At 45.0% G+C, this 15,102-nt stretch overlaps 1 protein-coding gene across 1 annotated transcript in view; it reads left to right on the top strand.

Annotated features, from left to right (window-relative positions):
• LOC139054696 (hemocytin-like) overlaps window positions 1-15,102 on the top strand; it is a 131,276-nt gene that overhangs the window by 76,199 nt on the left and 39,975 nt on the right. The window contains exons 46-48 of the mRNA XM_070532144.1: window positions 7,308-7,367; window positions 7,535-7,686; window positions 11,058-11,153. Coding sequence (XP_070388245.1) covers window positions 7,308-7,367; window positions 7,535-7,686; window positions 11,058-11,153 — 308 coding nt within the window. The remainder of the gene's footprint in view (window positions 1-7,307; window positions 7,368-7,534; window positions 7,687-11,057; window positions 11,154-15,102) is intronic.

Raw genomic sequence — 15,102 nt, 5'->3', positions numbered from 1 at the left:
GAATTGAGGTGCTTAACTCGCATTTCGCAAATCTAATATCATTAACTCCCATGTTTTATTGCAGCGTGATGTCAGTGCGTTGATATACTTGGAAGGCGTGCGTGGTGTTTTTGTACAACAGTCAATCAAAGAAAGGAACGGAATGTCGAGTAATTATATGTTAATAGTATTGACGATAATATAGAAGCAATATATTTCATAAGTATTTTTTGGGAGAAGAATCGGGAAAGGAGGGATGATGGAAATATCGCCTGCGGTTCAGACGCAGTTTTCTCTGTTTTCAAAGCAACGTGCTTGAAAATTCTTTGATTTGTTAGCCGGGATAGCAGACGTTGCGAACACAAGGCTGCGCCAGCTGGATGCTTTCGCGAGCTACAGTCATGCTGCAAGGACTCCTACGTGTTGTGAATTTGAAAACAATTTTATAATTTGTCCTACGACATAGGTGTCGAAGTGGATCTCATATGTACATGTACAGCTGTCTTTCTTCAAAAAACACCAGCACTATCTATGGTAAGGATCGTACAAGGTGTATTTTTGTAGTGCTGACATGTTTTCTGTCACATCGCTTGTGACAGCTCTGTCTCGCCCTTTCAGGTGGATTTCTGTAAAAGGCAGAAATTACATGCATGAGGAATTGCAAATTGGGTTCGATATTTCCTTGCTAACCTAAGGTCACATGCCGTCGAAATTACGGAACGTAGAATTATGGTATTTTGTCAATGAAAATCCGGTGCGCAAAAAGCTTATAGAGCACGGCTGTGCTGCCTGGGTACTGTCAATTGTCATTTGGACTTTTCGACCACCCGTGGGGATGCAGCTGTAAATTCTTATGTGCCTGTGTGACGTACTTTCGCCGTCTACCCTACTTTCCTACTGTCGCCTCCTTTCTGCTTCTATTTTTCCTGCCCCCTACAGTCCAATCATCGGTTAGTAATTCAGGCTAGCCTTCTCGCCGCCTTTCGCTAAATACATTCCTCTCGTCAATCGCATCAGCTTAAATTCCAGGTGAGTCACATACATTTCTGAGATTGCTTGATGTAGCAACCACGGCTGCACGTTTCACACACTGTTGAACATGACGACGACGACGACGACGACGACGACGACGACGACGATGATGATGATGATGATTTATTTGCGCCTCTCTTGAAACGGGGCGGTGACAAATAGTCACCTAGCCTGCTTGAGTTAATCAGGTATGCCATAGGCTTTTCATTCAAGCATTTTGTACGCACCTCCTTGATCACTTTTCCCTTCCTCAAAAATTATCTACCTACCTTGTACCGCACTATGTCTCTAATGAATGCGGTCGTATCAATCTCATCATCATCATCATCATCATCATCATCATCATCATCATCATCATCATCATCATCATCATCATCATCATCCTAGTTACGCCCACTGCAGGGCAAAGGCCTCTCCCATACTTCTCCAACTACCCCGGTCATGTACTAATTGTGGCCATGTTGTCCCTGCAAACTTCTTAATCTCATCCGCCCACCTAACTTTCTGCCGCCCCCTGTTACGCTTCCCTTCCCTTGGAATCCAGTCAATAACCCTTAATGACCATCGGTTATCTTCCCTCCTCATTACATGTCCTGCCCATGCCCATTTCTTTTTCTTGATTTCAACTAAGATTTCATTAACTCGTGTTTGTTCCCCCACCCAATCTGCTCTTTTCTTATCCCTTAACGTTACACCCATTATTCTTCTTTCCATAGCTCGTTGCGTCGTCCTCAATTTAAGTAGAACCCTTTTCGTAAGCCTCCAGGTTTCTGCCCCGTAGGTGAGTACTGGTAAGGCACATCTACTATATACTTTTCTCCTGAGGGATAATGGCAAGAGAAAAGTGTATAATAGATGTGTCTTACCAGTCTATTCCCTGTTCTTTTGTTTCCACAAATGCTCTAAACGCATTTTGCTTATCTCGACTGCTGACCGGCTGATGCTTTCCTCCCCTTTAAATCCAAGCGCTTCTGGAAGGTGTATACGTTACCAACGAGTGTCACGGCGCTAATTCGTTGGCCTTCCATTAGGACATGCTGAGTGGTCGCCGGATTTTTGCTTCAGCATGCACATGCCTCATCTAGTTCGGAATATTTGCTCCGGTATGTTTTTCTCCAGGGGAACCGGCTCGAGCCTTGAATAGCGAGGCACTGGCCGTTGTGTTATCGTACAGATTTTTCCTGGGGATTTCTTTCTTCCCCTTCTTGTAAATCTCAAGGGTCGTATTTGTTTCCATTTTCTGCGTCCAATTCGCCTTCTCTGTTTCTGTCATTTCCGTTTTGGCGACTCCTGGTTGTATATTTATTCGTTGTCTTTCGATGAAGATAACAATTTATTGCCGACAGAGGAAACGTAACAGCGCCTCCTACACGTCGCGGCCCATAAGAAACGACGCGTCGCCTGCAGTCAATCATAAAGTTTGCCGCGAGTTGTGTGAAATAAGCAAATGCATACAAAAATAAAAATATAGGCGCGTTATCGACCAGCGCATTATTGTCACGTGGCGTTCAAAAATAAACTGTATATTAAAATCACTGCTACGAAATGTGGCCTATAATGTTAACATTCCCGGTGGTACTAGCTTGTTTTCTGCTCTACAGTTGCCTGCCTTTAATGCATTATTTTTTCAAACTGTTATTTGCCGTCATCTCTGGAATAGTGATTTTCTGTTTCCTTTTGTGCCCACAAGACTACTTAGGCGGCACCTCATGTTTTCTTCACCCCGATGTTACACGCGATTTGGACGTTTCGCGCGAAGTAATAATGTTCCCGATACATTTAATTCCATGCCCACGGAATTTTCTTCCAGTTCATCGAAACGTGCTCCCAAATTGTATTTAAGGGAAAACTCGTGTGACACTGTTTGTCGTCCGTTTGTTTTCAGTATTTCATCATGTAGCATTGGACCCCAATTTACTGCCTTCATTTTATGCGAAGCATATTACGAGGGCTCAACCCAGCTCCTCAGGCGCGGCGGTGACCATGAAATCACGTGACACCGTGACGTCACGACAGAGGAGAAGTGGCTTTGGCTCAACTCTTGCAAGACGGGCTGGGTGGGAATCGAACCAGGGTCTCCGGAGTGTGGGACGGAGACGCTACCACTGAGCCACGAGTTTTTTTTTTTTTTTCTTTATTACCGGCTTGGCAAGTACATACAAATATTGTCAAATGAATCCGAATGTTAAAACGTCTAGTCTTTACTAAGACTGACGTGTCATGTTAAAATGGCTTCATCGAAGCCAAACTGTCCAACACTGAAAGCCAATTTGGCGGATCACTTAGCAGTTTCAACACTTCGCTTGTATAATTAACATTCTCGGTAAAATAATACATTGCTGGCCTTGCATCAACATCAGCATTGCGTACAGCCATACGAGTTCGCCACACACTTTGCATACACAATAGCATCAACATGTCCACCGGCACACCGTCAGGTTCAGCACATGGCAAAAACCTTATTCCGAACGCAGTGATAGGAAGCTCCTTTTTTATTGTTCTTTGCAGGATGTCCCAAAGAAAGCGGGCATCGTGGCAGTCAAGAAAAATATGTTCGACAGTTTCTTCCTTGTTACATATAAGACAGTTGTCTGACCCTGGGACAAACAAGCCCTTGCTTCTTAGCCATGGCTTAACAGGCAGTGTGCCGGTATGCAGTTTGAAAAAGAATGATTTTGTGTTAGCTCGTACAGGCATATTATTGACTCGCTTGAAAACATCTCGTTCAGGCCCTAAGTAATACATAAAACGATACACTGGTGTAGGTATAAACACTTCAACAAGATCCTTATACAACTGTTTTCGTGACACTGCAAACAAGTAGTCTTTCGAAAAACGAGCGTTTAGAAGACGTATCGCCATGGAAACTTCACGCAGATAGCCCTTTAGTGCCATCGGTTTGATTGCGTGCGACGATACAACAAAATCGGGCAAAGCGTCGCGCAATCTCACTTGGATTACCGTCCGCAGAAACCCATCGGTTTGGTCGCGGAAGAAAACAAATCTCGATACAAGTTGCTTGAAAAACAAATGCGTTAAACCAAGTCCCCCATTGCGCAATGTGTGAAACAAATTACTTCTGCTCGTGCGTTCCCACACCGAACCCCAAATAAACTCTGCAAACACTCTGTGTATTTTTTGAATTGAAGATCGGCTCATGCATAGCACCTGCAGGACGTAGAACACTTTAGCTACTAAAAAGATATTACATACTTTGGCCCTAGCAAACATCGAAAAGTTGTGGCCTCCCCATTTGTTAGTTTGCTCTTTCATTCCGTCTCTCTCGCTCGTCCAGTATTCGATTGGCTCACGGTAGGCACTGAGTGGAACCCCAAGATAAGTGCCGGGTAATACACTCCATTGCATTTTGCAAAAGACCTCTGGTGCATCTGGCCAATTCCCGTGCCAAAGCCCTAAACATTTTGACCAACTTATGGCACTACCGGAAGCCTTGCAAAAAGCTTGGGCTTCCCTCACAGCTTCTGCAATGCTCTGTTTATCGCGACAGAACACTGCTATGTCGTCGGCATAAGCTAAAACTTTTATTCCTCTACCAAAAAATGTGTACCCGCGAATATTATGGTTATGTAGTAACTTTAAACAGAAAGGTTCTAAATAAAGTGCAAAGAGCAAGGCTGAGGTCGGACAGCCTTGCTTTATGCTAGACATTACTGCAATCCGCCTGCTCAGTTTGTTGTTAATGATTAAGTTTGTGGTACAACCATCATACATCATTTTTACCCCGTCCAAAATGACTGATCCGACATTAACATAATCAAGAAGTATAAACAGGATTTCGTGGGACACCCTGTCAAAAGCTTTGGCCAAATCTAGTTGTAGCATAGCTACATGATCTCCCATCGTATCGCAACATTCAAGTATGCTTCGCGCTATATGTATATTTGTGAATATAGTCCTGCCTTTTATACCGCATGTCTGATGTGTACCTACTAGGGATTTGACTACACTTTGAAGGCGATGGGCGAGCACCTTCATAAATACTTTATAGTCAATATTTGCTAAGCTTATTGGCCGGTAGGTCTCTACGGATTGAAGTTTAATGGGGTCTGTTGATTTAGGTATCAGTACTACGTGTGTCTGTCGGAAAGAAGGAGGCGTCCATTTTTGTTCGTAACACTTGGTTATGACGCGGTGCAGAGCCTCAGCCATTTCAACCTTGAAAATTTTATATATCGCTGCCCCAAGTCCATCCGGTCCAGGCGATTTCCTTACACTAAGGTCATCTATAGCCTTTTCAATTTCTGCTACAGAAATCGGCCTCTCAAGGGCATCCTTGAGTTGACCATCAATTTTCGGCATAAGAGGTAAATATTCACTCTTAAACGCAGAGATCTCGCTTGTCCTCTTGCTTAGCAGCGTGCTATAGTAGTCAACGAAAGCACGTTCTATCATTTCCCCGTCATTTGTAAGCTGCCCTTGAAAAACGATTTCTTTTACTTCCTTGGTCATAGCGTACCTCTTCTCTTCACTTAAAGCTCGCTTGGTGGGCGTTTCACCCAGCCATACGCGTTCAGCGCGTGCTCTTAAAACCGCGCCACGATATCTCTCTTCATCAATCACTTCAAGTTTCGCTTTAATTTGTTTAATATCATGTGCAAATATACCAGCCCCGCCGCTTTCCATGTTCAACAGGTATGCCAACGTGCATTGCAGTTGCTTTTCTTCTTGCTTTTGTTTCTGCCGCAACACGCATGCTCTCTCTAAAGCAATTGTTTTCGCTTCGGTTTTGAACATCTCCCAAGCTTCTACAACATTTTTTGCATCCTCAAGGAGAACAGCGTCTAATTTCTCTTTTATTCTTTTAAGAAATACTTCATCTTGCATAAGGTTGTCATTAAGTTTCCATAGGTGCCAATTAAATTTCTGTTCTTTCTTTTTCATACCTATCGTAACCGTTACCAAACAATGATCGCTGAAACTGACACATTCCACACCATATTCAGAAAGTAGTGGAACTAAGTGAACAGGAACATAGATGCGGTCTAACCTTGAGTGGCTGTCTCCTTGAAAATGCGTATATTGCACATGACTGTAAGAACCAAGAACACTCCCAACATCCTCTAGATCAACATCACACAAAATTTCATGCAGAAGTGCGGCACTTTTATCGTGGCTAAGTTGCTTTTTCGATCGATCTATCGGCCGGCATACACAATTGAAGTCGCCAAACATTAGGACGTGTCTTTCACACCGCAAGAAAGACCTCAGATAAACGAAAAATTGTTCACGTTCTCGAGCATTATTAGGGGCGTATACACAAACCGCCCGCCACAGCAATCCAGAAAAAGAAAAATCACAAATAAACAAACGCCCCCCTTCACATGAAGTAACTTGTTGCTCTATTATCCCAATGCTATTTCTAATAAACAAAAGGCAGCCCCCAGAAGTACCACTCGCGTGGCAAACGCATACATTGTACTTATTTCTGAAAATTTCAACCAAACGAGCCGTTTTTTCTTCAGATTCAATTTTTGTTTCTTGTACAGCCATCAAATCAATGTCTTTTTCTAGTAACATGCGACTTATCTGACACTGTCTTCGCCTCTGCGACAACCCTCTGACGTTTAATGTCGCCAAACGAAGCGGACTGGTGAGGTTAAGTGTACGATGCTTCAAAGCGGTACAAAAGCGCCTCTAGTGAATGCGGTGTTGCCTTAGAAACGAGCTGTTTCTAAGGCGTGCGTCTCTTGCTCAGGCGCACATTTCGTTGCCGCGCCGAACGCTGCTTTGCTCGACGCTCACCGCGTCCAATGCGGGGCGCGTAGTCGCTGCCCTGTAGCCCATTGTCTTACACCCCTTGGCGGGTCGACGGGAACGCTGTCGCGTTCCACTCTTGAAGGCGAAGCAGTAATGCATGAGTTGTTTCTTCGTCTAGCCGAACCAAATATAGCCAAGCAACAGCAGTTCACCAGGCTAAACAGTGGTTCAACAACTAAAATAAAGGCTAGTATGCTTCGCATCCTGGGCTTAACCTTACCTAAGCCACAGCCATTTTTTTCTTTCTTTTTTTTCCTTTCTTTCTTTTTTCTTTTCTTTTTTTCCTCATTCCTGTAGTTCATTGTGCCCCTGAAACTGACTGCCGTGTACAGCCCGACAAGCCTCATCGGCTTAGGCTGACCCGTTTTGTATCTGGTGCTCTTACGAGAAATAAACAATTATTATTATTATTATTATTATTATTATTATTATTATTATTATTATTATTATTATTATTATTATTATTATTATTAGAGTTCTTTATTCTTTATTTTTATTTTGCCCTCTCTCTCTTTTAGAAAGCATGGATCACATCCCACCGGCAACACAGCCGTTCGTGCCCACTACGAGTGTTCCAGGTGAGAGCCTTGAATTCCCGATGCACCATTTTGTTTCTTTGTTTTTGTGTGCGCGGTCGTGTGCGCGTGTGTATTTGTGTGTTTTGCATGTGTGTGTGCGCGACGTCTGACTGGACTAGATGTGAATGCGCTGCTTCCCGTTCTCCTCTTTGTTTGCCTCGGCGCAGAGACGGGAACAATGGTCGTTCGGATGTGTCCCGAGATACCGGAAAACCTGCGATACTTCTGTCCCATGTGCTCGGACGGGCACCTCTGCGACGGCGCGAACTGCGTCCCCTCGACTCACTGCTCGTGCTTCCAAGATGGACAACTGTTTCAAGTGAGCCCCGGGAAAGCGTAACTAATAACGGTTTTGTTGCGAAATGGAAGAAAAAAGTAGGTGGGGGGTGGGGGGCATGGGGGCGGGGCATGGATTGTCACGTGGTGGTGACGTTGAATAACACAGTAGCAATACTGTGAACGAGAAAACTAACTTTTATTGGGCGAACCTGGGGCCCTATAACGTAAAACTATTCCAATATATTTCTATTCCAACTTCCTGACGTCAAATTTGCGTAACCACCGACGCAAGCACCGGGCGGTCACCCGCAGGGTTGTCTGAACAGACCAATCAAACGCTCTCCTCGTTCATAGGAGGTCACTTTTGTTTGCTTGAAAAACGAATAACATTGCCTACACTGAGCGGCTTGTCGTATCTAATTGGCTGACAAGAGGCGAGGAGAACGCTCAAGTGGAGAGGGATTCACTGGGGCAGAGCCAGCACACTGAAAATCGATAACAGGATGAAGAGGGTGGTGCCGGCGTCTGCGAGTGGTCGGCTCTCCCTTACTTAGCTTGTGGTGGCTGGTCGAAAATCACGGCGGCATGCAACGGAAGCTTAAGAATCACGCTAAAACTCAGCCTCAGCAAGGAAGAGTTGGCGGAATGAGATGGTAAACGTGCCTAAAGGGCTCGAAAACGTCACACGGCCACGCAAGAAGCTTTGTTATACGCAATTACACCCAGGCTCTCCGGCAGGTGCGAGTAGCCAGCGTCTCAGCGATCGGCGACAGCTATCTTTTATTCCTTTCAGAACGGGGCAGCCTGCGGCTATTCCGAAGAAAATTCAGTTTTGTTCGGCATATTAATGCATCTTTATCGCGTACACGTCACTTTGACGCGGTGAGTTTGTGCGGTTTTGTGACGTCGCTTGACAGGCAGGTGAAGTGGGTGTAGTCCGAAAACTTTTTAGCAATAGCCGAGGGCTAATGGCGAAAAAAGGTCGAATCAGAAATAACTGTTTTTCTTTTTTCTGTCAAATCATGCATAATCAGTGTGTACACATCATATCAGATGGGGAGGTATCGCGGTTTTCCTGACGTCGCGTGACAGACAGGCGAAGTTGGCGTGGTCGAAAAAATGTTTTTGACCAATCGTGGAGGGCTGATAGCAGAATTGGAATAGAAAAGTTTGGAATAGTTTTACGTTATAGCGCCCCTGTGCCCACAAAACAGGCTACACTTATAGCACAACGATAGCGGCGAACACGCTCGGCGATCGTCGAAAATCTGATCAGCGGGTCAAGCGCGTCGGCTTTTATAGAGCAGTTGTCGAATGTTCCAGACTAATCGTTTGGACCCGCGTGCTTTCCACAAAGTTCTACAACATTCGCGTTACGCGATGAAATCAGATAACACAAGGTTCGGCGATAACAGACAGCCGGGTAGAAGCATCGATAACTTTCCAGAAACGTCGGATACATGCAGGCGCGTCCCTCGCTGTGCGATTACAATTTTTAAGCGGCGTAACTTGGTCGCCCGATAAAGATAAGTACACGTGTCAGGATTGTTGTGTGAAAGAGAAGCAGCCTAAAGGAGAAAGTGCCTTCGGCTGCCTCCCACCTCCTATACGCGCAAACATTGTAACATAGAAACAGTGGGTGTCACCATTACCACCGTTTTGTACCTAGATTCGAATGCAAAAATTGTGAGAGAAAGAAAAATGTTCCTTTTCTTTCCCTAGAGGAGTGACAAGTTGTAACGGTTTACCAACTGGTATTACCTATATACACACATTGCAATATGCACAAACAACGTTTCATGAATTTTTTGGTGCGCATCATATTTGATTCAACCAAATGTTGATTGTTTCCGCGTACTTTCTTTCCTATCTGTATGCGTTTTACCACCTTTTTGTTCGAGTGATTGTTATTACACATCCATTCCTGTTTACGCATTATCGTGTCTTAAACATCGAACCTACGCCTGCATGAGTCATGTTCAGTACGGCCAGCGGTACATTGAAGATAAATAAATAAATAAATAAATAAATAAATAAATAAATAAATAAATAAATAAATAAATAAATAAATAAATAAATAAATAAATGTGCCTTAATCAGCATACGTACGTAATTGTGCTAGTGGCGATTGTTTCCCGCCAAATGTAAGTGTCCTGTAGTAGGCGTACAAAGTAGGTCTATACTCCTCACTTGGTCGTGCCATGAAACGAGAAGACCAAATTGCGACGCGTTTGGGGACGTGCGCCTCCACAAGCTCATTTTGTTTCTGTTGTTGTTAATGTTCGATTACTCTCCACATTATAGGGCACCAAATATATCACGTTGGTGCTGCAGTAGATGAAAAAAAAAAACACCACAAGGTGTTGCCAAATGCGACATGAGGGGAAATTGCACGTGCGCTCATGCGGCGTGTTAGTACAACCTTCTAGCCAAGCAATATTGACCTGTGCGAAAAGTATTACAATCCATCTACATAATTTTTTGCGTGCTCGTGTGAATTATAATTAAAAAAAATGCTGCCTTCTCTTATGCGAACCTCACCTTAACGCAGCATTAGGCATTTATTCAGGAGAATAATATTCCCACCACTTTCATAATAATGTCGGGACACACTATTATCTTGAAGACCCAGCAGCATATAGCAAGCGCCGTCATTATTGCAACAGCACATTTTGCTGCCCGAATACAATGAAAGGAAAAAGAATAAAAAATCAGAGGACGTGCAACGCATGAACCTTGACTGTTCTAAGGTTAGGGAAAAGTCGGCCCACGACTGTCTGGAACCTTTTAACTTGAGATAAGTGGTTGTCACTGGTACTTGCCTTCGATATAATCTAGATCGCTAATGCAATTTGCTGGCGTGAACTCTCACGAACTTTGCGCGAGTGCGAACGCCACTGTGAAATTGCGTCTGGTCTTGCCGCGCCAAGTACGTTTAAATGCCACCAACATACACATACATCTGTTACGTCTCAGCTTTAGGTATTTAGGTACATGTATTACTTTACGTGATTAACAGGGAATGGAAGCATTCGCAAATACCGCTACAGCTGCTTCTTGTTACAAAAACGAAATGTGCCAAAATAGCAGATACGCATACAATTGGTGCAGCGAACAGAGCTGTCACATGCATTTGTTCCCGTACATACATCTACAAAGTAAAAATAACATAAGTACTTGAGTGGCCATGGTCAACAGTGCCACAGGAAACAATGCGGCAAAGAAAGAACAGGTCACACCACAGTGGTGGGTAAAAAACAGTGAAGGTGAACACGATCCTGAGCAATAGGGCGCAAATAAACTCTGGGACAGTTAATTATCACAGATACAGCTGAAATGGCATGAAGTGGACACATGTAGGTCTTATTGCGTTCGTCTTGCTCACTTTGATCGACATTTCTTCTATTCCAGGTAAACAGAGCAATTATGACGTCGAAATGCGAGGTTTGCATGTGCACTCTGAACGGCATATCCAAGTGCAGGAAGAGTTGGTGCAGCTGTCCAAAAGTAAGATATTAGGTTTCTTTCTTTCTCTTTCTGTGATTATCTTTGGCGAATATATTATGGAATTATCTAACTACAGTCAGTGGCCATCGATGAGGGATTCTACTATATAGGCCCCTGTAATACTTACAAACAGAGTTCCCAGGACACTTGTGGCTAAACGGTTAAACTCTCCGGAGCAACGCAAGTTACAATAGCCTAAAAATTTATAGGACTCTCCAGCTGGCACCAGTTTTGCTGCAGAGTAGGAGTGTTTGACCAGGGAATTGTAGTGTTAAGTGCAACAAAAAAACCTATTCATGAATTCGACACCCGGGGCACGTTTTTTTATATCTGAAAACATCAAAAATGTGTCCCTGCCGTACACTATGCGACAAAATGCTCCTTCTTTCTTGGCTAACTGGACTGTCCAACATGGCTGACCGGAGGTTCTCTGGGATCGTGAACGCACTGCTGCCACATCGTGGATGCAAAGGGTCTGTAGATCGATTGCCCTATTCTCAACATGAGGTGGGCGGGTGGTAGCATGGTAGTCTCGCAGAGAACTCTATTTCGCACCAGTGAATGCTGTACACGAGGCGGGAGGCCGAGCAGAGAGCGGTGTGATTGGCGACGTCTTGAGAAAGCCGCGGGCTCCCGATAGTGGCGTGCAGCGGTATCATTTTTGTTGGTTTATCTTTTGCTATTCTGTTGAGCATATCTGCATTCTCAACACTCACTCGCATTTTCGCACTGTTGTCTGCGTTCAGCATCAAAGGCGGATCCGAAATCTCCATGCGGGACTTTCGATTTCTATGAATGATAATTGCGGTAATTGTGATGACGCCCTGCCTAATTTTATGAGAACGTGACACTCATATATTCGGCTCTTGTACGTCATGCGAAGCATATAGAGATTAGACATTGATCCCTTTTTTTCTTTTTTCGTTTTTGCGTATAGGAATGCCCGCTGAAGTAATGAAAAAGGGAGTACAGCACAACACGTTCGAGAGATAAGGTTCAAACTTGAGATAGCATGTATTTGTTTTCTGCGTTAAGGAGGAGCCTTTCAAGAGCACGCACATCTCAAACAAAATATGCCACACGAACGGCACAACCACGATAATTGACATCACATTGAGAATCACCAGAGGTGGAGTCAGGACGCCCCGGATGTCCATCTTGGATACGTGGTTCATAAAACCTTCGTGTCATATTCTGGTGCCTGGCGTACGAAAAAGAAAAAGAAAAACAGAAAAAGGAGCCCGCGCTCGGCTGTCGTTATTGTTAGCCTGCGTTGCCTGCCTACTCGCTCTTTCTTCGGGGTGTGACGTCCGGTGAATGAGAGAGAGAGAGAGAGAGAGAGAGAGAGAGAGATCTTGAAAAAGGGCGAGCTCAACTCTTGAACTCAGCAGTAGGCAGTTGGACACAAACAAGAAACTTAGAATAATCGATTTGACAGCCAACTCCCTTTTACTGCGCCTTCCGTCTCTTCTCCGTCAAATTACAACTACACGCCTCTTATGAAGACGTTTTCCCCTGTAGAGCAAGCGTATACGCGTCCTGGACAATGGGAAAGAGATCGTTGCAAGCGCCGGTGACACGCGTGCTTCGCCCTCAAGCTGAATGACAGCGAAGGAACGTGTGAGCGTGCGTGTGTAAAAGAAGCGAGCAGCGTACACGCGGCTGGAAGCCGCGCCTTCTCTTGCCATCCTGTCCTCTATCTCGTCTCAACTTGGGCTTATCTCAAAGGGGAACGCTCGCCGCTGCTGTCAGCGCTATCTGCGCGCAGGCGGCTGCGCCGCGCCTCTGTAGCCTGTTCGAGATTGCGGACGCGAACGTGCGTTGTTAGAAATGCCACTCTTTCCGCGTTGCTCCTGCCGTGTGCGGGGCGCATCGTGGAGTGCGCCGTCGTGTGTCTCGGGCTCTCTGAGCGGAAGATAATGGAGGCGAAATGTTTCTTCCTGCTGTGGGCCTTCGGAGGAATCGTTCTGCCCTGCTTGTCGGCAAGTCCTGTAATGCTATTTTTTTGTATCATGATATCTTAGTATTTTGTTGCCTGTATGCGATCTCACTGTCTCCGTTTCTAGCTCTCTCTTACTGTCGCCGAAACGCGTCAAGTAATGCCATCGGAACGCCTCAAACGGCAGTTTACAGCACATTATGACCTACGTCACGAGAGAGAGAGAGAGAGAGAGATGCAAATGAAAGGAAGGCAGGGAGGTTAACCAGACTTAAAACGTCCGGTTTGCTACCCTGCACTAGGGGAAGGGAAAGGGGAAATAAAGACGGAAAGAAGAGCGTGACAAAAATGAAAGCATGAGAAAAAAAAATATGAGAAGGGACGAAATGGGGTTATTAGAGTCTTTCTAATAGGCCACTGTCACGTAGAAAAGTCAACAGAGCCTTGACCGACTTTTGCTGCGACGACAGTTCACGTCGGCATTCCAAAACTGACTGTTCTGAAAGTGGCCTGTCGTCAAGGCGCGCCAACGCGGTCGCTACGTCACGAGAGGTGCGCAGTAAAGTACATCGGAACGCTTTGGTCGGCAATCTGCAGCGTTTATGAGGTGCACCACAAGAGGTCCACATTAATATGCATCAGAATGGTTTGAACGGCAGTCAGCAGAGGCCATAATTTGGAAAATGAGAGGTGCATATTAAGGTGTACCGGAGCGTTTTAAACTTTAAGGTATTAGTATAATGTAGCGGTTATGATTTATGCCATGAGAAAGAAAAAGCAAGGAGAGTAAATGGAGGGAGGTCAACCAGACGGGTGTCTGGTTTGCTATCCTACACTGGAATTCTCGGAAACGGGAAATAGGAAAAGAGGAAGAGAATGATCACTGCGTGCACACAAGAGAATGCACAAGCCGGAGATCCATGAACGGTAACTGATGCCGGTGTGCTTTACAAACTGCGACAGCGCACGATCAGCTGTCTGCGCCTGCGACGGGTGTGACCGCGGTCCCAGAATTTTCACCTTTTTTAAATTTTTCTAGAGTGTTGCTGCTTTACCGCGGCCTGTAGAGAGGTGCGCTGGATGTTGTATTGAGTAGCTTCTTCCTCCATTGTGCTTTCGGTGATTACGCAAAACATTTGTTATTTTCCATGCCTTAGGAGTCCTTCACGATGTGAGTTATACATTAAGTTATACAATCGTGCAACATATTCAGCCGTGCTGCTACAGTTTCGTATTTGACTTGCTCCCGCCGCGCTAAAGGTGTCCATAGGGCAAAACATAAGTACCGCATCAGGTGATCTCTGCGTGGCATTCTGCGCGTAAATCTACACGTAACAAAAGAAAAAGTTTGGAGCATACATTATGCGTTCGCAAGCCTCATTCTTCTGCTTGTTTCTTTTATCTCTTGCCTTTTGTCGTTCATCAGTTCGACGTCATCAGCTCGACGTCATCAGCGTGACGTCTTCAGCGTGACACACAAGTCGCGTCATCCGAAAGAGTTGGATTAGTTGACGAAGCATGACAGGATCTGTGCATTATCTTTCCAGGAACACATATTTTGATCAAGATATATATGCATAGCTTTCGCGAGACCTCATGGACTAAGCTTCACACCATGCCCATACCCGAACATGTCAGTCAGTGGCCAGAGTGCATGTTAGAGCGGCGCTCCGCCCGCGTTAACGGAATCAGCCGGCCATGAACGGGTAAACATAAGAGCGGCATACAATCTAAAAGAAGCAAATGCTACCCGGCCCTGTTTCACCGGCCCTGTTGTGCGTTTCTTGCTTATGTAGCTTCTCATCGTGATAGTATCCCAACATGGTGGCCTCCGATGACGTCAATGCAAACCATTGAATCTTGCAGCACTGGTGTGTCAGACAAAAACATTACGTGTAACATCATTAGCTTTGTGATCACGACTATAGTCATTTAAGACAACGACGTGCGCCACAGAACAAGAGGAAGCATGAAGCACATGTCGAACCGAGCTGAATCTGCACCCTATAC

The sequence above is a fragment of the Dermacentor albipictus genome, chromosome 1 (assembly GCF_038994185.2).
Source record: "Dermacentor albipictus isolate Rhodes 1998 colony chromosome 1, USDA_Dalb.pri_finalv2, whole genome shotgun sequence".
Lineage (NCBI taxonomy): Eukaryota > Metazoa > Arthropoda > Arachnida > Ixodida > Ixodidae > Dermacentor > Dermacentor albipictus.
This window is presented reverse-complemented; position numbering and strand designations above follow the sequence as displayed.